The sequence below is a fragment of the Mytilus californianus genome, unplaced genomic scaffold (genome assembly GCF_021869535.1).
Source record: "Mytilus californianus isolate M0D057914Y unplaced genomic scaffold, xbMytCali1.0.p SCAF_11, whole genome shotgun sequence".
Lineage (NCBI taxonomy): Eukaryota > Metazoa > Mollusca > Bivalvia > Mytilida > Mytilidae > Mytilus > Mytilus californianus.
In genome coordinates this window covers 63098828-63125288 of record NW_026262593.1, presented here as the reverse complement: position 1 = coordinate 63125288, position 26461 = coordinate 63098828, and the positions used below count along the sequence as shown (strand labels likewise).

At 31.2% G+C, this 26461-nt stretch overlaps 1 protein-coding gene across 1 annotated transcript in view; it reads left to right on the top strand.

The window, feature by feature from the left end:
• The first annotated feature begins 2530 nt into the window (after positions 1 to 2530).
• LOC127720487 (ski oncogene-like) overlaps positions 2531 to 26461 on the top strand; it is a 42065-nt gene continuing 18134 nt past the window's right edge. The window contains exons 1-6 of the mRNA XM_052227073.1: positions 2531 to 3755; positions 16259 to 16449; positions 18742 to 18828; positions 22458 to 22651; positions 24073 to 24269; positions 25062 to 25247. Coding sequence (XP_052083033.1) covers positions 2880 to 3755; positions 16259 to 16449; positions 18742 to 18828; positions 22458 to 22651; positions 24073 to 24269; positions 25062 to 25247 — 1731 coding nt within the window. The 5' untranslated portion in view covers positions 2531 to 2879. The remainder of the gene's footprint in view (positions 3756 to 16258; positions 16450 to 18741; positions 18829 to 22457; positions 22652 to 24072; positions 24270 to 25061; positions 25248 to 26461) is intronic.

The window sequence follows — 26461 nt, the reverse complement described above, 5'->3', positions numbered from 1 at the left end:
AAGATTTAAATAGTATTCATTCTATGCTGTTTAGGACAACCAGAAATTCGTTTTAATGAAATTTTCATTTTAAGATTGTTCATATGATTCTACCATGTAATTCATTTTCATTAAAATGCAAATTAAAAGAAACTCAACTGTGTACTTTTTGTTCAGAAATCAGAGAAAAAATATTTCACATTTTTGGGAATGTTATAATGTACAAAATTTGTGGTTATGGATGAGAAATTAGGACATTTTCTTGCCTGTTAGTGCAAAAGAATTAACTTATTTTAGGTGAGTCTGAGGTTTTTTTGTAATAATAAAACAGTAAATGATATTTTATTGCTGTTTAAATACTATATATATGCAAATGTAAATGTAAGAAGATATTGTCCACAAAATATGGTGGAATAGGATATTTACACTATATGATTCTGGCCATGTTTCTTAACCGCTGCACAAAGTTAAAATTATTTAGAAGTCGCAATTGTTAGGAGCAGCATTTAATTAATTTTAATATGTTTTCTTGTATCCCTACAATTTGATCAATTTAATTGACAAGTGTTAAGTATATTTTATACATTGTGTCTTGTACCGTATAATATATAATTTCTCATTTTTCATTTTGAAAAAATAAATTACACAACAAAAAAGTTAGTTGTTATCCTGTTGGCAGCTGCATCGTATATATTTTTATTGTGTGTTTTAGTTTTACGACATATTATCAAAAAAAAGAAGAAAAAAATAGATGTGCGTACGTACCACCAAATGTTGAGTCTGTATTCATAAGGTCAGGTTGCCTGAACAATGTGTTGTATGTTTTTTATATAAATGTTTGTAAGTCATTTTTTCAGGAATCAGTGTTGGTTAATGATGTGGTCGTTGTGCTGTCAAATATTTTTAATAATTACTGTTATTTGTTCATATTGTAAATGATTCCCAACTTCATTTGTTTCATAGGGTTTTTTTAAGGGGGAAATTTTCAGCATTTAAAAATTATTGGAACACAGGACAAACAAATGCGCTTCAATTAGTAATAAAAATATGAAGCCGAATGACTTATTTTCGTCGGTATGAAGCAAATTTTTACGAAAACAAAAATGTGCAATAATGTTTTAAAATTATCTTCAACGGCAACGTATAAAATTATTCATTAATAAAACGTACTGGGGAGACATAAATATGTCTCATCATGTCGTTAACAGATATAGCTCTAGAGGAACAAAAAACATCTGCTGCAACGGTATTTTAATTCAGAAATTCAAAATGAGATAAATGTTTACACATGACAAAATTACCGCATCCTTAGAAAGGGAGACAACCTCTCACATCTGATGCAAAAACACAATGCAGAATTAAAAGGCATTTTTCAATATTACGAATATGATCTGTAAAATATACGATCTTATAAATATAGGAATAAAAAGAGATGTGGGTTATACGTAAATGAGACAGCAACCCAACAACAAAAATTATCACAAAATACATCAGATAGAGGGCACTAGCATACGGTCTTCAACGGCACAGGCGCTTAGGGAATGGACCTCACCTTTTCTATACATTTTTCGATTCATTTTTTCAGAGTTAATGTTCTTAATTTTTTTTAACTAATTTTCACTTATTCAATCTGTTCATTCTCTTATCCATACGAGTGGTATATATATGGTGCCCCCTATTCTTATTTTCCTCATTATTTTTTTTTTAAAATAAAAAAAAAATATTTACAAAAAAAGAGGGGTCCATTCCCATAGCGCCTGTGCAATAGATTTATAAGTTACCCGTATGTTACGTGTATATTTATAAGAGGAATATACTTTTGAGAATGACTGTCAGTATAATTATCGTTTTCCCAATGTTCATGAAAAAAACTTGGTGATGTTCATTTCAGCTCAAGGGAATGAAAAATGGCAATTGTTTCCATTGAATATTAAGACTGAAAAAATAAATTAAACAGTGAGTTTCAAAACTAATTTCTTTTCCTGTATGTTATTAAACAAAATAAAAAATACATTGTTTTTTTATTGAAGTGAGAGAAAAAATTGTCCCTTGTAAAACCATGCATAATTTTTTATTATATTTCTCTGGTTTATTTATTCAGATTGTGGTTTATTGATCTACTGAATTTCACTTAAAACTTATTAAGTCCAAACTTGTTGAAAAAAAAACTCTTAAACTTTTCTTTTGGTGAAAACTTAATAAAGCAGACCATTAACCATAGAAGTAATCAGTAGCATTGATTATTCAACAGTCGCGGAATTTCCAATAACCTCAATTTTGAAACAGACTATAGTTGATTCTGCAGACGTATGACGTCAGCGCGGACATATAGTCGAGACGACTTTCATGTCAATTTACCAAAGCGCCAGACGGTCGAACGATCAATGACCATTTTAATACACCTTTTTTCATCTTTAGATGATTCATAATTAACATTCATTTGATCCGTTACATATCAATAAATTGAAAACTATACTGTATTCTAATTATCTGGTTGCAAAACAAGTTTAAAGCACAAGATATGCATATAAATATGCATACAAGTCATTGAAGTGGGAAGTCAACGGATCGGCAGACCGTGTTATGTATAATCAACAATGTCCATTGTTTTTGTATATATTAAAAAGCTTCGACTATCCTTATAATATAGGCAGATATTAAACATTATGCAAAAGAAGTTATTCTCTACAGTTGTATCTGATGATATCGATCTTTATTGAACTTTATAACTACTATCGCGTAATCGTAGTAGTAGGACTGATTAACGGAACAGCCAAGTATTTCAGTTTGTTATCAACTGCCGACAGTGGGGAGACGTGAGACGTATGTGTGTATTGCTTGAACTAAGTAACGGAGAGAGACGTTAAACGGAATTTTATTTCGAATGTGACAAATATTTAATGGAACATCTTAGATCACAAGTTGTTAACCCTCATGTAGAGAGGGTTATCAAAAACTTTCAAACATCAGCCATGCGGAGTTTACAAGGGCCAGGTCCCGCTGGATTTCTTTCACCAAGTGACATTGAGGAGTACCGTAAAGCACTTAAAAAACTTCCGGAAAAGGGGTTGGAGTTTGATCCTCTCAGAGGACCTCCGCCCTTCCCTGTGCAACAATTTCCAGTATTTGCGCCCGTGGATGCTACTAAAAGTGAAAAAACGGATACTTTGTTAGAAACCGAAACCATTGCTTGTTTTGAAGTTGGAGGTGAAAAAAGGTTGTGCTTACCGCAGATTCTAAATACAGTTCTGAGGGATTTTAGTTTACAGCAAATAAATGCTGTGTGTGACGAACTTCATATTTTTTGTTCACGGTGTAATCCTGAGCAGCTTCATACATTAAAAATGACAGGGATTCTTCCATTAGGGGCACCGAGTTGTGGACTTCTTACAAAAACTGACGCTGAAAGACTGTGCAATGCACTTCTTCATAGGGCACCTGCTAAATGTTCAGAACCCCCAACACGAGACAGCTTTAAAGTATATCATGAATGTTTCGGGAAATGTAAAGGGATCTTTAGTCCTGAAATGTATGTGGAACCCGTTGCCAAATGTATTCAGTGTGTTGACTGTATGGGATCATTTTCACCAAGTGAATTTGTTCGTCATTCGCATAAAGCGCTTGAAAACAGAACTTGTCATTGGGGATTCGATTCATCACATTGGAGATCTTATTTATTGTTGGCTAAAGATCAAGAAAACCGTGATCGAGTGAAAGAGGTATTGCAGTACATGAAGTCAAGATTTGATACTTCAAAGAAATACAAACGAAAGCAGGTTAGTTACATTTGTAATTTAAATTTTAGGACACTGGTCATTATTAATAATTTGTTATGGAGAAAACGATAAAGAAGAAGAAATATAAACTAGAATCCAATAATTTTGGAAGGTTTTTTAACCTGTTTAAATTTGGACAAAATTTAGTTCACTTAAAACTACATGTTCATTTTGTACACATAAATTGTAGTTGCCTATGGTTCATTTTGTAGTTTTAAACACTTCTGCCTGCATATGGTTCATTTTGTAGTTTTAAACACTTCTGCCTCAGCTTTCCAGATATTCAATTCAATTAAGATCTTCTTTAGAATCCTGTTTTTTTTAACCTAATGTTATTACATGTATATTTCAAAAACATTAATAACAAAATCAAACATGCATTTACATAATAGTTACAGGGAAAACACCCATTTCATAGTATCTCAACAACACGAAGTCAGTCTTCTCAAAAATCTGTTTGATTCAAGTCCTAAAATCAGTGTTTGAGTTGAGATGGCCTCTCCAGGAAAATTTTAATAGCCTAGGTCGTAGGCTTGTAAATCAAGAAGACTGCAATCCCATGTAATAGTACACTCTACAGGCAAATTAATGCATTTAGATGGTCATATTAAATATATATTACAATTATTAAAAAATCAGTGTTAAAAAAACTTCATAAATTAAGTTATACATAAATCAAGATTCAAAGATTGATTTATTTTAAGTTTAATAACAGTTATGTATTAAATTTAAAGATATATGCATACATGTATATAAAGTAGACAACATGGACTGTACATATAGGTGTTGGCATTGATTAATGATATGATCAAGTGTTTTGACATTTAATTTTGTTGGAAACAAATGTTAGACTTCCACAAAAAAATATTTGTTTTGTAACATCAGGTTTCCCTATTAAAGTTATAAAATTTTGATTGCCACATTTGGTAGTGAATTACATGTACTACAAAATTACACTGGCCTCCAAATAATACTTACATTTTGTAAACTTGTAGAATAACAAAGAATTTGTCCCTATGTAACCTATTGTGTACCATGTTTTTCTCAAGGAGGAAACACACATACATTGTACTTTCTTGTATGGTCTTACATATAAAAATGTTATATAATTCAGTTCATATAAAAATGCACCAAACATTATGTACTGTATATACTATGAGAATGCTCATGTTGTACAAGGTTTAAGATTTTTCTTTTTAAATTGAAAGATTGTGAATCTTATAATGATCTAAAAAAAATTTAGATAAACAAGATATTCTTTTTCCACCTGTAGATTACTTAATAAACAAGGCTGTGACTACCTGGTATATGTTTTCTCAAAATGTACATATAGGAGGGTCTGGATGGGGTTTACAGAATAGAGACTAATTGGCGGGCTAATAACTCCGAAAAATGAGAAAGAAAAAAAAGAATAGAGGAAAAATAAGCCAAAAAATAAAGGAAAGAGAATAATTGGGTGCTAAAATTTAAAGAATAGAGAATAGGGGCAAAATTTATGAAGAATATAGAAAAAATGAAAGAATACAGAAGTGAAGAACACCCAGTCCAGACCCTCATATGGTTAGTTTGAGTAAAGTACATGCATCATGTACATGTAGGATATCTCCATCACATTGCAGTTAGTTTTGGGGATCAAATGATTAGAACAAAGTCACACATACATTGTACATGTATATATATGACATACATTTATATTTTTCCATTTTCACCACTTTTTTTAACCAATCTTGCCATTGTCATGATTGTGGATACATGAATAACAAACAAACTTATCTTAAAAATGTATATCTCACTAAAAATAGTATACACATTATCCTCATGTTTTAAAGACTTACATTTAGGTCTAAATTTCTTGAGCTATCAAAGTTCACTGCCCATACTTCTCTTTACCTAATCATTACACCCTTTTCATGATAGAAAACATAACAAATGTTGCCTTCAGAAATATGTAGTTGCAAAATGTATAAAGTACACATGTACATGTTCAAAAGATAGTAAGCATATGTTTGCTGTGTACATATAGCTAGAATGATTAAGAGTACATGTATATTATGTATTATGCAACAAGTTCAAAGGAGAGCTGAATGGTTCAATTTAACATTATTTTCAAAAAATTCATGACATTAAATCTGTTGAAAAATTACATTTCTAATATGAGTGCTTCTTTCGCTTTATAAACAACACAGTGATAAAATTCTCGATATATCTATACTTAGCGCAGACTCAGAGATATACATTGTACATAATAATGGATGTTACAATATACCTCCCTCGTAAATCCACCGTGTATTGGAACCTATTTGCAAACGCTATGCCGATTTTATTGTTTTAAAAATTGCAATTGAAAAAAGACTACAGAACTTTTATTCTTATTCTGCGAAAGTCCATTAATGCTTTTGGAGCATTTAAGTCATTTCAAAACATGACGTCATACAAATGAAAACGCTAAAGCTGAAGGTTTTTCCGTTACATGAAGCATCGAAATCCTTATAATATTACATTAAAATGGATTTTTGAGGTAGATGTTGTTTTATTTTCTATTTTATTGCATTATTCGCATATTACAAAATGTATTAACTGATTTCAGCAGTCAACATGGCGGCTCCTTAGTTACGAAATGTCAACTTTATATTTGACGGTAGCGTACGAGAAAAAACATGTAAATTAAAAATGGCAAATGTTGGTTTTGAGAATTAAAAGAATTAAGCACATTTTTTCTAGCGGTTGTTTACGAAATAATTCATGCAAGCTACAGATTTATTAGAATGTTTTAGCTTTATCTAACAGGGAGTAAAAAAGAACAGCCACACACATGGCACACCCACCCTCGCTTCAGTTTTTTAATGACCGTATTTGTCCTATCAGAATCGAAATAATTCATGGAGGCCAAAGATTTGTTGGAAATTTACACATGGCCTGGGCCGTGATATTCGTTAATTTTATCCCTCGCTAACGCTCAGGATAAAATTCGAATATCACAGCCTTCTTCAGTATATATGGAAGTAAACTATTAAAATAAAATAAAATAAAATAAAAATACAATGTTTTTCTTGTTAAAATGTTTGTTAAAATTATTCTGCCATCATGTGTACTCTTGCACAGTGGAACGAAATTTACACTTCGTTATTGTCATTTGTGTTCTGTGTAAACTTTGTGTTCAATTAACGTCTTTATTTCCAAATATAGACAGCATTTTGCTAGTAAAATGTCGTCTATATTTGGAAATAAAAAGTTAATTATTTCCAAATATAGACTGCATTTTGCTAGTAAAATGTCGTCTATATTTGAAAATAAAGACGTTAATTAACGTCTTTATTTCCAAATATAGACGACATTTTACTTGCAAAATGCTGTCTATATTTGGAAATAAAGACGTTAATAGAACACAAAGTTTACACAGAACACAACTGACAATAATGTAGTGTATAATTCTCCACTGTGCAAGAGTGCTAACACATGATGGCAGAATAATTTTAACAAACATTTTAACAACAAAAACATTGTATTTTTATTTCATTTTATTCTATTTTAATAGTTTACTTCCATATATACTTCCTTAAAGTGTTGTTGTTACTGGACCTTCTACAATTCATAAAATTATTGTACAAGTACGATATAAAAATAAGGAGATGTGTTATGATTTCCAATGAGAGAGCTATTTATAAGTTACAACATATATTTGTATCTCAATTTGTTTTCTAAATCCCTTAAAGCCTATTTTCAATATTCAAATTCTTATACATGTAGGATACAAGTTGACTACTGATTCTAATAGTACAGTGTAACATTTGATCATTGTAAGTATTCAGGCCAATGCAAGCATAAAAGATTCTTGGTTTCCCTTAACCCTGTCTTCTCTGTTTAAACCCTCCTGGTCTTATCTTTTTTTTTTAAACAGATGGAAAAAAAAAGAACAAGACTCTTTTGAGACAGATACATGTATCAATGATAGTCTGATAATTTCTTAAAAAATGGTTCATTTATCATTCTTTAAGTTTTAATACATTGTAACGAAGCTACAAAATGTATATCACAATTAATATCAAGATACAATGTAAACAAGTTTTTCTTTTGAAGAATTTCCTGTCAGTGGTTTGAGAAAAAAATCTCTGTAGAGTGAAACTGCTTGCACAGTGCCTTGTTCAATTTTTTCGCAAAAAAAATAAGATAAAATGAAAGTTTATCTTGCCTGTCGACCCTTTAAAATTTTCTTGTTTTAAGGGAAACCAGCATTCAATTTTCATTGGCCTTAGATACACCCATTATTTCTATAATTTATAAAGTTAGGAGGGTTTTCCAGAAATTTTATCTTATGTGAAGGAAACACAAGATACATACCCAGTTACATTTAATAGCATAATAATGACTCCAAAGTCATTCAAGAATGCATCCCAATAAAATTCTTCAAATGTTGGCATTTTTATTTTTATTGCTCTTTTTTGGCATCTATCCTGCCTTAGATAGACACACAATCTTAATTAATTATGTTAATCTAATAATTAATTAATCCATGTTTATTTATCTTATCTGTCATCCTTAAATCCTTTTTATGACAGATTATAGGAAACAGTCCAGATAATGATTATTAACCTTCAGGCCACACTTAAAAATATTTTAGTTTGCCCTAACCCTACCCAAAGGTCGAGACAGTGGGTATAGGTAGGTAGGCATTTTCTTTCTTTTTTTCGACAAAGAGATTTTGAAGTGTCGGATGTTTGTTGTCTTCATGTCTATCTGATTAAAAAAAACTTTTTCACATCAGGACAATAAAAGATTTTAAGTAGGCAGCTATTTTCTGGGTAGGTAGGGTTAGGGCAAACAAATATATTCTTTTTTATGGCCTCAGTAATCTCTATGCTGGTAAATTCTTGTATATATATATATATACATTTGTGTACATGCATTTAAAATGTGACTGCACTAGTGCATGCTATAACAAATATGATTTTTCTCAGTTTAGAAAACATTATAAAACTTACAATTAAAGACTGTCTCTTTCCATATTAACGTAAAATTACATTTTGTAGTTACAAATGAACTTGAAATATAGGAAAATTTGTTACTCCAACATTTAAAACTTTAAGCTACTTTTTTTAGTTGTTTGTTGAAGTACATAGTCATGTCACAGTTAGGTTTTTCTGTGGATTCTATATTGAGTCAAAATTTGATTTTAAAAACATATACACTGAATGTACAGTATGTGTTTTGCTCAATGTTGAAGGCCGTACTGTGACCTATAATTGGTTACATCCACATCATTTGAACTCTGGTGAATAGTTGTCTCTTGCCAGTCTTGGTAATCATACTAAACACGTAAATGTACTTCTCATCTCCTTATTTATATACTGATAACTTGAAATTTATAGGCACTGTCTAATTTTGTCTTCTTATCAAGTTTTGTGCTACAGAATATTCCATTTTCTGTGAAATATGGGACCAACACCAAGGGTCAGTATAAATTGACCATAACCACACCTAATTTATTTGCCCTTATTAATTATTGCATGGTAAAAGACATGGAAAGAAATTCATACATATGTGTATTACACATGTAATTGTACCTGCTGTATCTTGTTTATGGTACATGTACAGTTCTTTGTGAGAAAGAAAGATTCACAAAAAATGTATACCAAGATATTTACACTGACAATAGGACAAGAGAATTAGTTCAGGGATAACCATTAACATGTATAATCAGCCCTTGGAGAGCCAAAAAAAAAGATCTTTAGTATACACAAGTAAATGTACCTGCATCACCCCGGTCTCTAAAAACACCGCAAAGGACCTCCTTTGTGCACAAAGGAGCACAAAGGAGTATGATAAGTGCACAAAGGACCTGAAATTGTTTATTAAATGGGGGGAAAGGCATTTCTCACGAAAAAATATTAATTTTTATTAAAATACTCGAGTTAAATCGGTATAAATTTGAAGATTTACGAAACCGTGTTCCGTAACCGGTACGGATATGCATATGATTACGGCCATTTTCGATAAGATGTTAGTATACCTATAATTATATATTGAAAAGTATTGAGAAAACATGAACATATAAATAAAGACTGGACATTAAACCGGAGAGAAAAAATTAAGCTAACACTGTTTGTAAAGATTTCAATTTCACAATTAATAAGTTTTGTATAATGAGGACTTGATTGCGCTTGGGATGAACAAAGCGTTATATATTCTTTACAGTTAATTATCAGCGTTCAAAGACCGTCTTTAAAAACAATAACATTGTTGAAAAAACAATTAGATGAAATATAAACCATTTTACTCAAAATTTTATCAGAAATAAAATAAATTAAATTAAGAGAGTTCTTCACTGAAACATTCAAAGCTATACAAATTCAACATGAATCACTCTCAATACGACTACGTGTCAACTCTAGATATATTTTTTTTCAAGTTTGTTTAAAATTATGTTTAATTTCAAACCAATTTATAAATTTTAAATTAAATATTTTATTTTCATCAGCATTGCTTTAAGGAAATTGAACTCCTTCTTATTTTTTTTTTATCAATTATCTCAATATATGATAAATCTAATCAACAAGCTACTTAGCGTAGATGATTCTTTATACGGTATTTATTTCTTTTCGTATAATTATTTTAATAGTTAACCATATGCAAAATATCTACTTGCTATTGCAAAAAGTCTAAATTTTATTTCAAATTTTGATTATCCATTAATCAGGCTGATAAAATACAAATAAATGAATTGAGAAGATGTATATATGTCAGTAACAAGCAACCCAACGACACAAATAACTAAATGACAGCTCTACAGACTTTTCTTCATTGTGCTGTGTATACATTTTTGTTCTGATTAAGATTCGTCAAGTAAGAACATTTCGGTAAATACTTTGTTTTTGTGCAGAATAAAATTTGATAAAACAAAGTATATATATTGAAATTTCTGAAAAACGGATAGCAAAATTCAACCCCATTTGCTACTCTTAGAATTACTGCCATACCGTTCCCCATGGTGCCTTTAGATTCTTTCCGTCATAGCACTTTAAGATTCGTCAAGTAAGAAAATTCGGTACATACTTTGTTTTTGTGCAGAATAAAATTTGACAAAACAAAGAATATATTGAAATTTCTGAAAAACGGATTGAAAAAATTCAACCCCATTTCCTATCTTTAGAATTACTGCCATACCGTTCCCTTTCGTCATAGAAATATATTATTCGTCAAGTAAGAAAATTTCGGTAAATACTTTGTTTTTGTGCAGAATAAAACATTAAAACACACTTGCAAGCTAATCCTAGTACAGTCCTTGGTGTTGGCAGAACTTTCAATTTAGGTTCAGTTTTTGTGACAAACTTTGTTTATAATAACAAAAAGGTCATTTCGAAGTCAACTCGTGACCATCCAATATTCATTGGGCCAGTGTTTTTCCATTGGGACGGTTCCATGGAGACTTACCACACTTTCTTTTCACACTTCAAAGCTCGGATACTAACGGAAATGCAATGTTTCGACGTCAAACTTGGTAGCGACGATGAAGGTGGTTTGACAGTTGCATAAGACAGCGTATTTTCAAAGCACATAAAAGACAATGTAACAGATTACATAAAAAAACAAGCTGCCTCTAACATCTAATCAAAGATCGCAGATTATGTCCGACATTTTTAACGACAATGGCATAGCAACAGCTGATGACACCATAGATTTCGACACCAAGTCCAATGAACTTTGTAACAGCTTTCCGTGTTTTGCCAATTATTATGAGATAAGACTTAAAAACCGCTTGTTCAATTATGTTATGGTCAACGTCACCGGCCAAGGACAGCTGCAGTGAGGACAAAACCAAAATTTTAAATGTTATTGTTAAATCATATGTATTTATTTATCATGTTTGTTTTATCTTAATAAATCATAATTGGAAATATAAAGTTTTGACTTTTTTGTTATAATGCAAGTATTCTTATACTTCACTTAAAAATATTATCATACGTAAGAAAACAAAGTGATGATATATGAGACAACAAAAAACAACAACAACACATTGCTATCCTATATAATTTTCGAAGTTTTGGTAATGCTTTACCCTTGAAAAATTACAACAATAAAATATCAAGAATAATAATTGACATTTTTATCATTTATGTACAATATCTAAACTATTTAAAAATTCACATACACGAACTTTCACTTAACCCGGATATAAAGTCGGTTCCAAACCGATACCGGTGATAACTAAAAATCGTACATTATTAAAATCGCAATTTTTATTGAAATTGATTTTTTTTTTTTACATTTTTCTTCATGAATTATAATATTTTTATGTTTTTAAATGAATTTCAGGTCCTTTGTGCTCATATCAAACTCCTTTGTGGTCCTTTGTGCTCCTTTGTGCACAAAAGAGGTCCTTTGCGGTGTTTTTAGAGACCCGCATCACCCTGTGTTTATCTGCAGAGTTGAGTTAGATACATATATCTTTTATTCCTTACATAAAAGCACTTTAATAACAAGAGATAATTTGACTAAAACACTCTAGAGAACCATGTTTTCATCCTGTTCATCATTTAAGGCTTTTCTTGTCATGACTAATAATCTTTTAAAAGGTCATGCTCCCATGATGATTAAAAGAGTACTTTTATCATAAATACCTCTTATCTTAAGTGGATTCAGTTTAATTTTTCATCAACAAGACTCTGTTTACTTATAAATTGCACTATAAATAAATGTACTTTTTATCTTTATTTGGTATTAGCATGACTTGTGCATGATGCAGTCTAATTAATAATGTTTGCTATTTCAAAGAAGGAAGATAGACCATAAGACAAACAGCTGTGTGAATTTATTTTATTTTTGTAAAGAATACCCAGAAAGCATGACAGCTTCTAGACATAAGGCCAAATAAAATAATATGGTATAGTTATGTGGAATCCCTTAATATGACGTGTATGATACATATATATTGTCTCAAATACAGATAAAACATGGGGTCCTTGGTGGCTGAGTGGTCTGAGTAGTTCATCTACTATATCACTTGATTGTCTGTCATTAACACTAAGGATGTGAGTTCGAACCCCGCATGGGGCAGTTGTCAATGTCTAGTGGAAATAATATAATATTTAAATAAATAATATTCCAGGATAGGTTATTATTATATAGGAACTTCTATTCCATGACACAGGTGTGTTCTACTATCTAAATTGACTAGGATTGTAATTTTTCCTGCCGAAATGACAGTGGTTCTCTCCAGGGCAGACTGGCTTCCTCCACCAATTAAGACTGACCGTTGTGATACAGCAAATAGTGCTGAAAGTGGCGTTTAACACCAACAATCAAATCAGATACAAAATATACTTTCATTGCATTGAATGCATATGAATTGACAAGCTAGAAGTTTTGTACAGTCCCACTGTCGAAAGTGGAAATTAAAGATTCCCCCTTTCCTGTGCGTAGTGCTATTTCAATCAGTTTATTCAGTTACATATGATCGTAGCTGATTTTTTGCAGTAAAATTAAAATTTACATTCACTGCCAAGGGCAATATGCCCAAACCCAAAATATGGCATCTGCATAGTTTACATTCTCCGAGGATTTTATGTCAGGAAGAATAATAAAGCTAGTAGACAAAATCCAGACTATGTGAAATTTGACAGACAGCCCAACAGTCAATGACATTTTAGCCATGGATATATAGATTTTATAGATATGTACATAGTGTATACATGTATTGATCAGAGGACTTAGATACCATTGTTGTAAGGAAGAATGGTAAATTCGGTCAATTCATTCCAGTGGCAAATTGCCAAGTTTTACCTGAGACATGTGACATTCATTTTACCTGTTCTTATATATTACATGCATGGGTTTGTTTCTATTTTGGTTTATACAAACCTATACATTACAGATAGGTTTTGCATTTTCATTGTAAATTTATGGTCAAATGCACTCACAGATTAGACTTTTAATTTCAAAACTTAATCTTTTAAAAATAAATTGTGGTGCATACTTATATTGTGCACTTTCAGACCAAGCCAGTCTGCCTACAATGCTCAAAAGCATATTAAATGCAGACAGTTCATTGTTTTGTTAAATGACACTTGTAAACTGATACTTTAAAAAACAAACCTAAAAATGTAAACATAATGGTAACTCACTGAGGCAGAACAGGTAATGATAGCCATTAAGTATGTTGATGCATGGTTACCGTGGTTATAGACCATAACATAACCAAAACCTTAAATTTTGAGGCTATAATGTAAGGTAATTACACAACACAATATATTTATAAAATAAAATGTTACGATATTCATCAATATAGGACATATAAAGAAAGATCCAAGCTTTACATATTCTCAATATTTTTCTACTTTCAAAAGTTGTGAAAAAAATTGTTAGTTTACAGTATTTAAAAGGTCCATTCATAGTTCTCAAAAAAAATGTTTGAGATTTAAGCAGCTTTATGGTAAAAAGTAGACAGCCCACCACAAAATTATTTTATGCTACAATGAGGCTATGTAGACAGAAAAATCACTTTTTGTGGCACCTCATGAGAACCCTTCAGGCATTAATTTCTTAATTGCTGAATTTCAGAAAAGGATCTTTTATTTACTGCATGCATGCAGTCTGCTTTTTAATGAACCATGCAAAATACTAGATACAATGTAAGCACAAAAATACTATATATATATTTAAACATGGTTACATTCTGCGACAAAAAGATTCATCTGTATAAAAAATTATAAAGAATTCATCTGCATAAAAAATTACAAAGAATTTAAACTATGTTATAAAAATTTTATAGCGTATACAAAGAGTTGTAAATGCAGCTATTGCTATGGGGTAGGAATGAGAAAGGGCAATATACAGCTTGTATTGAATTTACACAGGTGTACAATATCATCATAAATAGCAATTATATTGTAAGGCAATTACATGACTAGGTAAAACTACAGGTCACAGGGTCAAGTAATACATAATACTGAGCCATCATGTAAAAATATTATATAACACCTGGAAAATGACCCAGCTGACCTTTCATACAGGTAATAAATTATTTACCTGAGGGCTGAGAATTTTGATCAGCACTGACTAGACCCCAGACCATCTATACATATTATCCCTCTAGATATTGGTAAATGTCCAAGCCATACATTAATATGTCAATATAACTTGTATAATCTTTCTCTCAATAATAGTTTATATAATCTGTAGGATGTTGTTAATGAAATGAAGGACTTGGTCAATATGCATTCCAAGCTGTCAATGAAATGTACACACATAGAGTTTTATTTGTTATTGTATATGTGAAAAGTTCATTTAGAGATCATGTTTTAAATGTTTGTCAACATGCTGAATCAAAGTAAAGATTTTTAACCTACTGAAAGCTTTATTTACACCATGTACAAACTGTTATTGGCAAATACAACTGAAGTATCATATTTTTAATATAGAAAAATGACCTTGGGAAATTTATGAATTGTTTAGTTTGTTTATACATGTAAGTTGGGGCTTAATGGAGCTGTAATGTACACAATGATTTTTAAAAATATAAAACCAGAGACTGTGACCTGACTGTATTTAAATTAGATAAAGAATCAGAAAAACCTGTGCACTGAGGCAGACATAGTGACTGTAATTTGTATTAGTGTAGGTTAATTGTGTACCAATCCAGAGTACTTGTTTTATTCATAATGTAAATGATTTATAACCAATCAAATTACACATATATGATTTAAGTTACAAATTTAAATATATTAAGATTTATTTCACCTGGTCAATGTAGATGATTCAATAATACAATCCTCCCATTTGGATTTGACACTGTTTTCGTTTGATATGGTAACCAATAAGTATGAGTGTAAATACCACATACTACGTAGAATCAGGTTTGTTAATTATTATGATTAGTCCTGTCTGCTTGGATAACCCTGCTTCTACTGTGGTATTAACAATCTTGACTACCCATGAGGTTCCTGCACAGTTTCTGAACACCCCTTTTCTATATTGAACAGAATGTGATGTGTATATTGATCTATATTATCTAATGAAGAGAGGGGAAGGATACCAAAGGAACATTCAAACTCATAAGAAGGGAGATAATTGACTCTTTTGATTAATACTACAAAAGAAAAATAATTAAACACCCTATGCATGTGAAACACAAAAGTGTTAGATCAGATTTGCCCTTCCTGAGTTAATAATTTGATGTGATAGGAAAAGCCCATGTTTGTAATAATTGTTTATGTATAAAAAGGCCCTATAAAGATTTTCAATTTATTTTTTTTTAAATTCTTTGTAAAAATCAATGGCAAACATATGATGTACTGTAGTGATGGCTAACATTTACCTATCCTGAAATCCATTTGAAGTATTGAAAGTTTTTTATAAAAAAAGTAAATAAATATTTAGTGTTGCAGTTTTTAAAATATTATAGTTTTAGTGTACATTAACATACAAATGTACAAATTATATATTTGAATATTTAACGAAACTCTTTACTATCAGACTATAAATTGTAATATTAACTCTTTTCTTTTCAGCGAACAGAAATCTGTGACCCAACAGAGCTTAAAAGATCTAAAAGTGAAGAAAGTGGAAGTTCTAGTGGGTCATGTAGTAGCTCGTGGTCAGAATCATCTGGAGTACGTGGTTTATCGGCATTTACACCATGGTCATCTCTGGCGTTGAAAGACGGAAAACTGCTTCATAATGCATCTATACTCAGAGAGAAGTAAGTTTATTCCAAAAAGAAAGGTCATGCAGCTTTAAAAAAATAAATGACCACTGTTTAATAAAATTTAAACTGCTAATATAACGTGTAGATGCCATATAGAATTGGTATCTACCTAGGGGATTGTACATGTATGTGGATTCATTTTATTTTTTCGTGAACACCAATTTTTTGGATATTTGAATAGTGATTTTGCCAAATTAAGTCTGCAAATAAGCGTATAGAAACTTAATACTTCATTAAACATTGAAATTAGTGGTTTACCTGTACTCATGAAAACCACAAAAATTGGTATCTCACGAATAATAATGAATTCATAGAACATATATTTTGAATTTAACTTGGTTATTCTGCTTGCATTTAATGGGCGTTTTCGCTTGACAATAAAAAAAGTGATCATGAACTTTAACTATTGCTATATACTAATTAACTATGCTATTTTCATATTTTATTAGTTAAAATGATTTTCTATGACGGTTTCATTGGTTGATGATGGTCGTTGCTATGGTTTTATTATCTCATTTGCTAGAGGTTTATTAATCCTTATATCCATCTTGAATGAACAGATTTATGATACATGTAGGTTAATCTCCTGATCATTATGGAATTAATGATTCCATCTGATCTTTACGTGTTGATGAAATCTTTGGAGTGTTTTCCCATTTTGGAATCAAAAATATCATGATCAGAAGTAACTTTTTATGCCTCCGCCGTAGCAGAGGGGGCATTTAGTTTTACCCTTGTTTACATTGAAAACCTCCACAAATTTTATTTCAAGAATTCTGATGACATGACTGACATGACAGTTTCTCTTGTGACCAGAATATTTAAAAGATATTTCTTTAAAATGTACATATTATATATCTCAACAATGAAAATAGAATCAATTATTTTAAGCTTCAAGAGTTTTCATTAATGCTTTTGTGAATTAAAGACAGAAATTAAAAGTGTTACAATGGTATTGGCCTGGAACTCTTTGTCAACGCACCACGTAACCTATTTCTACACATGCATCTTATTGAGAATAATGTCGGGGGTGATGATTGTTAATGTGTCACTATCACTTTAAATAAAATCTGGGCAATTGTTTTAATCTAAAAAAAAATTGACCTACTACCTTTTGAACTATTTTCATGTGTGTCTATGCTTAATCCTATAACTCCACCAACTAGCAAACATGAAAAAACATGACATTGACCCCATTTTTCAAATAAGCATGGAAAGAGTTCCTTTCATGAAGCAGGTTTGTTGTATGTATTATTTTCACCTATTGCTCCTTTTAATTATCATGACTTTAATAACAATGCTTTGGACTTACAAAGGTAGTGAAAGGTGCAAAATTTCCTCTTGCTACATGTACTCTTGAGCTCTCTGTACTATAGCTACTTTAGTATATTTTGTGTACGTTACACAATAAATACATGTAGGTAAGTGGCATCATTCTTTGGCAGCTTGAAACTACTAACACAAAAACTGCTGAATGCCTGAAGTCTCTACCTAGTGTGAAATCTGTATTTAAAAGTAGGATTCTGGCATTTTGAAGAAATCTGTGACTTATGCATGGATTCCTTCATGTAAAAACTGTGAAATACTGTTACCCATATGATAAAAAACTGTTATATATTGTTACCCAAATAAAAAAAACTGTGAATGATACCTTTATGGTAAAAATGTCATATACTGTTGTCCTAAAAAAAAAACTGTGATAATCAGATTTATACTGTAAAAAAAATTCTAAAATGATCCTTAATAAATTGTAATATTTTTAAATTATAAATTTCGTGATTTTAATAGACATTTGGTATAACCTTCAGTCCTTGTTCACAATAGTTAAAGATGTTTAAACCTTTTTCTTTTAAAACCTATTGGTTAGAAGGCCCTCATTTACTCTACCCTGAATATGCCCCTTTTGAAAAAAACCTCAAAGAGACGCTACACTTGGGTTTTTGACATACAGAGATAGTAATTTATAACACAACTTTTTTTTATAAGATAAAGCAACCATTTATTTTTAAAAAGCTGCTACTTACGTAACAACAGGTCGTTCATTCCTTTTGGAAAGAATTATGGTTAGTAAATTATTACTAAAACATCTCGGGCTCAATATATAATAATCAAATAATCAGTTAATATCTACATGTATAAATATTAAAAGACCAAAAAAATGGAATTATGTATACATTAAATGGTCAGACCAATTACCTGATAAACTTCATAGTTAGACAGTAATTATAATTAGATGATTTTGGCTGATTGTGCTGATTCTATCAACACCTGTGTGTATATTTTCAGCTTCCCAGGAATTCCTGCATACCTACAGTCTGGACCTCCTGTTTTACTGAATCCAGATCGAGTAGTACCTTCATCTGAATCATCGAGGTGAGTCAAAATAGATAATTTTATGTTCAGGTCAAAAAATATGTCAGTCTTTCCTGCAAACAGTAGTCACAGTTTGTAATTTGTACATGTACTTTTTTGATAGAGCATAAGTATATATATCTGTATCTGTTTTTTGTTAATTACAGTGCAAGTTTTTTATAATGTTTGGGAAAGCATCTGATTGGGAGGATTGTTGCAATATTTAATAACTTTAGTTCAAGTCTTACCCCATTCACTGTCTAGAAATGACAATGTAACTATTTAGTAGCTAAGTACATATCAGATTTGGCTAACATATGCTATTTTTTGGGTTTTTCATACCAACATATGTGGACATTGCCATTTCTGCTTATATACTTTGGAGATGATAGCTGGGGATCTGTCGACACATGCCTTCCTTGGAAGACTCCTGAACACATTTTATATTCTATTTAGTAATTTATGTTTTAATTGATAAAACTAAAGACTGAATACATAGTTGTGTATACTTTTAAAATGGCACAATAGATTTCGTCTAATACTCTAGGGTAAAACAAGTGTCTACTGTATTTAGAATAATACTTTTAAGCTTCTTACATAGAAAGCATTAATTTTTGGCCGACACAGGCACAGACTGATGACAATAACACTGTAAACTTAAAATTTAAATACTTATAAAATTTCATGAATGGTCATTCTGACAGGTTGAATTATTCTAAAGTTCAATAATGTCAGTTGTGAGGTGATCCATGACGAACCCTGTCTCGTAAATATACATGTCAGGTCAGGAAAATAATACACAATTTGACACGTCTTTTTCTACATAGTGAACTTAAAAATTTGAATGAACAATTTGCTGATGACAACTGGGAGACATTTGCCTTGATCTTACAATAAAAACAAAAAAGTTCAGGGGTTCAAATTAGTGTATGTCTGAGGACCAGGACCTGTATTTCCTGGGAGGGAACCTTTGATTTTTTTAATTACTAAAGTCACGGACCTTCTATCCTTTACATTGATGCTTTATACTGGACCTATGATTTTCTCAAGTAGGACCTTTCACTTGAAAATTCAAATGGTCCTGGCAGTGCATTAAGCAAAAGACCAAAATCCAAAACTTCATGAACTTGATGATAAAACATGTAAATGAAAATCACCATTTAAAATTTAGAATTAGACTCTGACATATTCTGAAATGATAGGTGTACATGCAGCACTTGTTAAATTAGAAATGCCCCATTAAAACTTGTTAAAAGTATGTTCAAAATTTATCATACTACATCAAAATATGTCAAAATTCATATTTTTTTATTTTCCTGACCCAGACAAACACAATTTGGGCTCAGTTTTCTGATTCTGCAAATGGTGTTTGCTGACATGACTACATGTACTCTTGATGGTTTCATTAACTAGTTCAATTGACATTCTGGAGCATTTTATAACAGATTAAAAATATTTTTTTTATCTTTTGTTTTTCTAATCAGTGCATGCATGTAAAGTTGAAGGTCGAGTGTACAAGGTGTGTTCAGTAGATTAATGATTTATGATCAGGCTATATATATTTTATGACCAGAAGATTAGGAAAGATAATAACTTAAATAGAATAATTCTTTAAAAAATGTTATGTTGATTGCTTTGAAACAGTTTTTAATAGGTAATTTTCTATGTTTATGGTTCACCATAAATCTTTTAAGAGATAATTAGCTGATTTATGAGAATAATATAAAAATAAGGAAATGTAGTGTGATTGTCAATGAGACAACAATCCCTCAAGGATAGTAATGCACTGATAATGAAATTGAATGAATAAGTTTAACACTTCTTAAAAATCTTTGAGAGTTTTAAATTTATTTTTTGTACAATTTTCGAAGTTTTCTATGGTTTATCATCAATTTCATTTTATACATTCTGTAAAAAGCAATGTGGGAATTGGAAGTGCTTGGAACAGGGCTATATTGGTTTAAAAGTGTCAAAATTATATTTCTCATTAAAATTATAATGTATTTAAAGAAGATTTTTTGAAAGAAGAAAATGTGGAGCAGAATTTTGGCATTTCTGTCACAAAATATACTTGTAAAACTAAAATACCTCTCAGCATTCAAAGAATGAAAAACTTAATAATTTTTTGGAGACTTCTTTCATGTTTTGACAAGGCATGACAAAGATTAAATTTTTTTCACATTTTTAATCTTAAAAAATTTGTTACAATTTCTTATATATTTCTGATGGTAATTGGTCAAGTCAGACATTCAACTTTCATCTCAGGTTAAATTGTATTGTGTATTCTCTTTACAATCATCATCGTCATATTTTAAACAATGCATAATGAGAATAAAAAAAAAACAACAGATGAAATAAATGTCAAACCTACATATCAGGAGAAAATTTAATATTCATGCATGTTCATGTATAAATTCAAGTGATTGTATACACAATAAGTTGGTTACTAGTAAATTTAAGACCTGTCTAGAAAATTTTCCCATACTAGTCCGATTATTTATTTAACCTCCCATCCTATAAGGTATGGTTGTTAAAGTACAACTTGGTTATGAAGGTCATTTTAGACCATGGAGGTCATTTTACCATTAAAAAAGTACAAAGGTTGAAAAAAGTCACTATTTGATGTGTAAAACTTTTTTTCTTTTTTGAGGGGAGGAGGGGTTCAAGATGAGTGTTGAAAGACAAGTAAAGGAGGTTATTAAAGAATACTGCAAAAAAGAATCCCCCTAACATGAGAAATGGCCCGTGTCCTGGCACACTATTGAATTGCACTCTCAAAATTAAGGAAGGACTTAATCCAGAAGTTATGTCTGTTGGTCAAGCTTGTTGTTCATTTCCATAGCTGCCAATGGATCAATATGTAGAAACTCGATCAGAGTGACCTAGGGAGCATTACATAATTTAAAATCCATTGATTGTGGACTTTGTACTTAAACCAAACAATAATGATTAATGGTCTGATGGCTATAAGTGAATTATTGAATATCAATAAAAGAATTTATGACCAAGCAGGTGTGTGTCCAAGGAATGGTCAGTGTTGTTGGATATGGCTTGTACTATAAGATATAGTTGAAGACCAAATTAAAAGTTATGTCTACTTTAACCTACATTACTTTTACAAACTTTGTATGGGCAAAATATAACGTGATAACTTTTGTTTTAAATTGACCCTTCATTCTACATATACTGACAGACAATTTTTAAAAAAGCAAGAGTTTGAACCTCAGTTAATATAATGTATGAATCCTCTCTAGACAATTAGAAAAGTTCCATATGTAATAATTACTGACAAATAGGAGATATCACCATTTTCACCAGCCTTTTCAAAATATTTATATTATTAAAGTATCTAATTAAGCTCAACAATTTTGTTATACATGTATCTGCAAATTTGTGTTAGCTAATTTTTGTTCTTCCCTCAACAGGAATTGAACCCATGAGTCTGTGATATCTTGGCAACCTCCACCTGCACAAATATATATATTAAAAGAAAAATCAGCATTTTTAAGAAGACAATTATAATATACCTTCTATATCCAATTTGCAAAAAAACTAATTAAGAATAATGAGTTTAAAATTGTAAATGTTGTATTCTAAAGAGAGGCCTGTGTAGCATTGTAAGTCCATAATGAATTATTTCTTATTTTCAGATATGAAAGAGGTTTTGCTCCTAATGTATCCTTGGCTCCTGCATCCAAACACAAAGATGATGTTGATGATATCAGTGATGATGAGGAAGACAAGGAACCAGTCAAATCAGAAACTGAAAGGTCATCCAGGTCACCAGCTTCAAGAGAATGGGATCTCCCAAGTGAATCTGATGACTCTCTTCACCTTTCAGATGGTATTAATTTAAATTATTTTTTTGGGGGGGGATGACTTCTGATAAAAAGTTGTAAGCAACCATATAAGAATATTTGTGTTAAGGGTTTTGTTCCTATTACCCTAAACAGATTGGCACATCATTTCTGAGATATATATTGATTGATTGATTGATTCGTATTTAATGCCACTTTCAACACTATTGTGCTATTTCATGGCAGTCAGTTTTGTTGGTGGAGGAAGCCAAAGAGAACCACCGACCTTCAGTAGGAAAACTGACAATCCTAGTCAATTAAGATTGGAGTCGAGTGCACCTGCCCCATGTGGGATTGGAACTCACAACCTCAGTGTCGAGATGTATTTCGATAAAATAAGTTAGTGGTAAATATACCTTATATGTTGGTGACAAGGTTTTGAAGAAATCCTCACAAAAAACATAAGGGTCAAAGTTTGGGTGGATAGCGAAACCCTAGACTTACTTCAAAATTTGGATGGGGGAACACACATTTCTTCTACCAGTATCCACATAACTATTTATAAAAAAGAATGAGCAGTAACTCTTTATTTTATTTTCTGATTAACAGAAGTAATAATTTCTTTTCTGATAAAACCATGTACATTCAACATTGAATATGGAGGTTTGATGTTAAAAATGCATTGTAAAAGAATCAAGTACATTTGCACTAAAATTCTAAATATACTGTGGATTCATTTATTTACGTGGGTACCAATTTACGAGGATTAAGGAAAATTGGCATGTTCGTGGATATTTAATTTCGTGGTCTTGCCTAAGTCTGCATACAAGCCTATATAAAATTTGGCATTCGTTGAACATTTAATTTCGTGGTTCACCTGTACCCACAGTAATACAGTTTCAGACTATTTTAAAAAATTGTTTGTCAAAGCTTTGTGAGAAACCTTATATGTGGCAGACAGTGCAATTAAAACCTGATACACGAATTTGATAAAACTAGATTTATAACAGATAAAGTTAATCCTTTGTTTACATATTGACCTTAAATGTTAATGTTTCAGCTTATGATGTTTCGATGTTTCAGTCATCATTTCATAAAAACAATAATAAAACATAGATTTAAGCATTAACAAAACATCAGCTTTAATGAAAAATTAAGGAAAATTTTCCTCATTTTCATCTCCACTTTTTCCCCCTCTTTCCTCAGAATGTACAAATAAGGAGATGTTGTATCATTGCCAATGAGAGAACTATCCATCAGTGACCAAAGGATGAGGATGTTAACAACTGTAGAAGACTGTATGGCCTTCAACAATGAGCAGAACCCATACTGTATAATATTAGGCTCTGGCATGAAAAAAGGTGAAACAGTAAACAAGATTTTCCTGGGGTTCTTTTCTCCTGAATATATTTGACCTTTGTTAAAATTTCAAGTGTATTTATTTTAATGGCATCTTTCTATCTTCTAGGAGAAGAGACCGCTGCATCTTCTCCAGATCTGAAAGCTTCCTTAGAGGAAGAGTTACAGTTAGTACAATGCATGCTGGACAAAACATCATTGAGTCAGGAAGAAAAAGATAATTTCCTGGTCAAACTTGGAAAAGTTCATTCAAAGAGGGACGAGCAGTTCAATCAGATGGTCAGGATGAACAGTACTTTAAGAAAGGTGAGTGATATATTTGAAGGAAAAATCCAGATGCTCTCGAAGGCAAAGTCCAGAGGGGGGTTACAAAATATTTAGGAAAAGTAGAAAACTTGAAAGGGAACATCATTAAAAAAATTTCATGTGCCACATGACCAATATTCAAAATTGGGTCAAAAATATTGACTGACTATTAACCTACTGGCAATAAGATACATGACATTTTATAATTAGGCTGTCAAAACTTTGAGACATTGTTTTGAAGACTATTATAATACATTTACATGTACATGATGATTTACATGATATTATGGAGTGCATTTTTTTAAATGTCTCATTTTTTATTCAAATGAGGTTATCCAGGAAGGAACACTGACTAGTAAACCACATAACATATGAATTGTATAAGATCAGGGTGTGTCACAGTCATACATCAACCCACCACACGACTAAAACCAAAAGTATCAAACAGTTCAATGCACTGTCTTCATCAGTAGCTCTAGTTCTAAATCATCCTGAGCCAAGAAAGTGTGTGAATATTTAAGAGAGACAAAAAGCGTTGGGTGCAGCAAAAATGTTCAACATTCGGTATGTGCCTGTGCCAAGTAAATTGTTGTTTTCTTTTTCGGGGCCTTTTATAGCTTGCTATGTGGTATGGGTTTTGCTCATTGTTGAAGTCCTTATGGTGACCTGTAAGTTCTATCTTCTATGTCAAATTGTCTATGAAAATTCTATCAATTGATAATATTTTTTACTTTGACCTTTAAACTTTGCATGTAAAATGGTTGCTGTAACCTAATTTTTTTATGTTTACAGGAGCTTGAGGGCTTGAAGAAAACAATGAAAGAGAAACTAGACAAAATGGTAGAAAAAAATGAAAAACTAACTAAACAATTAGAAAGAACAAGGATTGAAACAGAATGTCGATTAGAGGAAGCTAATGAGGATAAGGACAAACTGGTCAAGGAGATCAAAAGGTTACAAGGTCATGAAGAAGTTGAGGTAAGATACTTGTAAATATGTTATAGAATCTTACTTCTCTTTCTTAAAGTCGGAAATTAGTCTTTCATACTTTGGTTAGGGAAACCAACTTTTTGGCAAAAGTGAAAAAAATGCTCAAAAAATCTTGACATTAACATTAAGATATGAGCCAAAACCAAGATATTACCAAAAATAGTCTTTGGTAAAAGATGTTATACAAAGATATAAACATAGTTTAAATTTTTTTAGATAAGGTATGCTCATTAATTTTTATGCCCCCGCCGTAGCGGAGGGGGCATTAAGTTTTATCCTTGTCCGTCTGTACGTAAGTCCGGAAGTCCCAAAGTTGGTTTCTGTTCTCTAACTTTAGTTTGCTTCAACCAAATGTTTTGAAACTTATACAAAATGCTTATTACCACAAAACACAGATCAAGTTTGAATTTTGGTGGCGTCACTTTAACTGTTTTAGAGTTATGCCCCTTTACAATTGGAAAAATTGCTGAATTTTTTGTTTCCGTTCTCTAACTTTAGTTTCCCTCAACCAAATGTTATGAAACTTATACATAATGCTTATTACCACAAAATATAGATCAAGATGGAATTTTGGTGGTATCGCTTTTACTGGTCTAGAGTTATGCCCCTTTATAACTTTTATATGATATGCAAGCAGGGGCATCATCTGTGTCCCATGGTCACATTCCCCATTTATTGTTTTTAAGTGTCCAGTTTATATCATCCTATCTATTTCTCAATATAACTAATATGATTTTGAAAGGATTGAAGAATTCTACCATTTTGCAATTTCAGGGGTAAAATGATTGTTACTTATTATACCTTCTCCTGTCCCTCCTGATTGAGTCATTAATCTAAAGTACTTTTCACTGCCTTTGTGCTGTGACAAACATAAATAAGAAAACATTAGATAATTTATGGGAAAGAAACCATGTAAGTAGTTGGAAAAAAAGTATTTTTCAAGTCCTTAAACTTTACTCTTTCAAAGAGCAGGTGAATAACCTATTGTTAAATACCCACTTTGTTTCCCAGAAAAGAAGTTTGTTTTTTAAGTTTGCAGCCAGGTAGCACTAAGTGCAAACCTTGAATGGTAAGCCGAGGTAGTTGTTAGATTATTGTTCATGTGTAGAAGACCTAAAGGGTCTTTAAAAAAAAAGAAAAAAGTGATTCATTGTAAAAATATTGAGGAAGATAGTAATTGTTAATCTCATCCCCACCCAGAA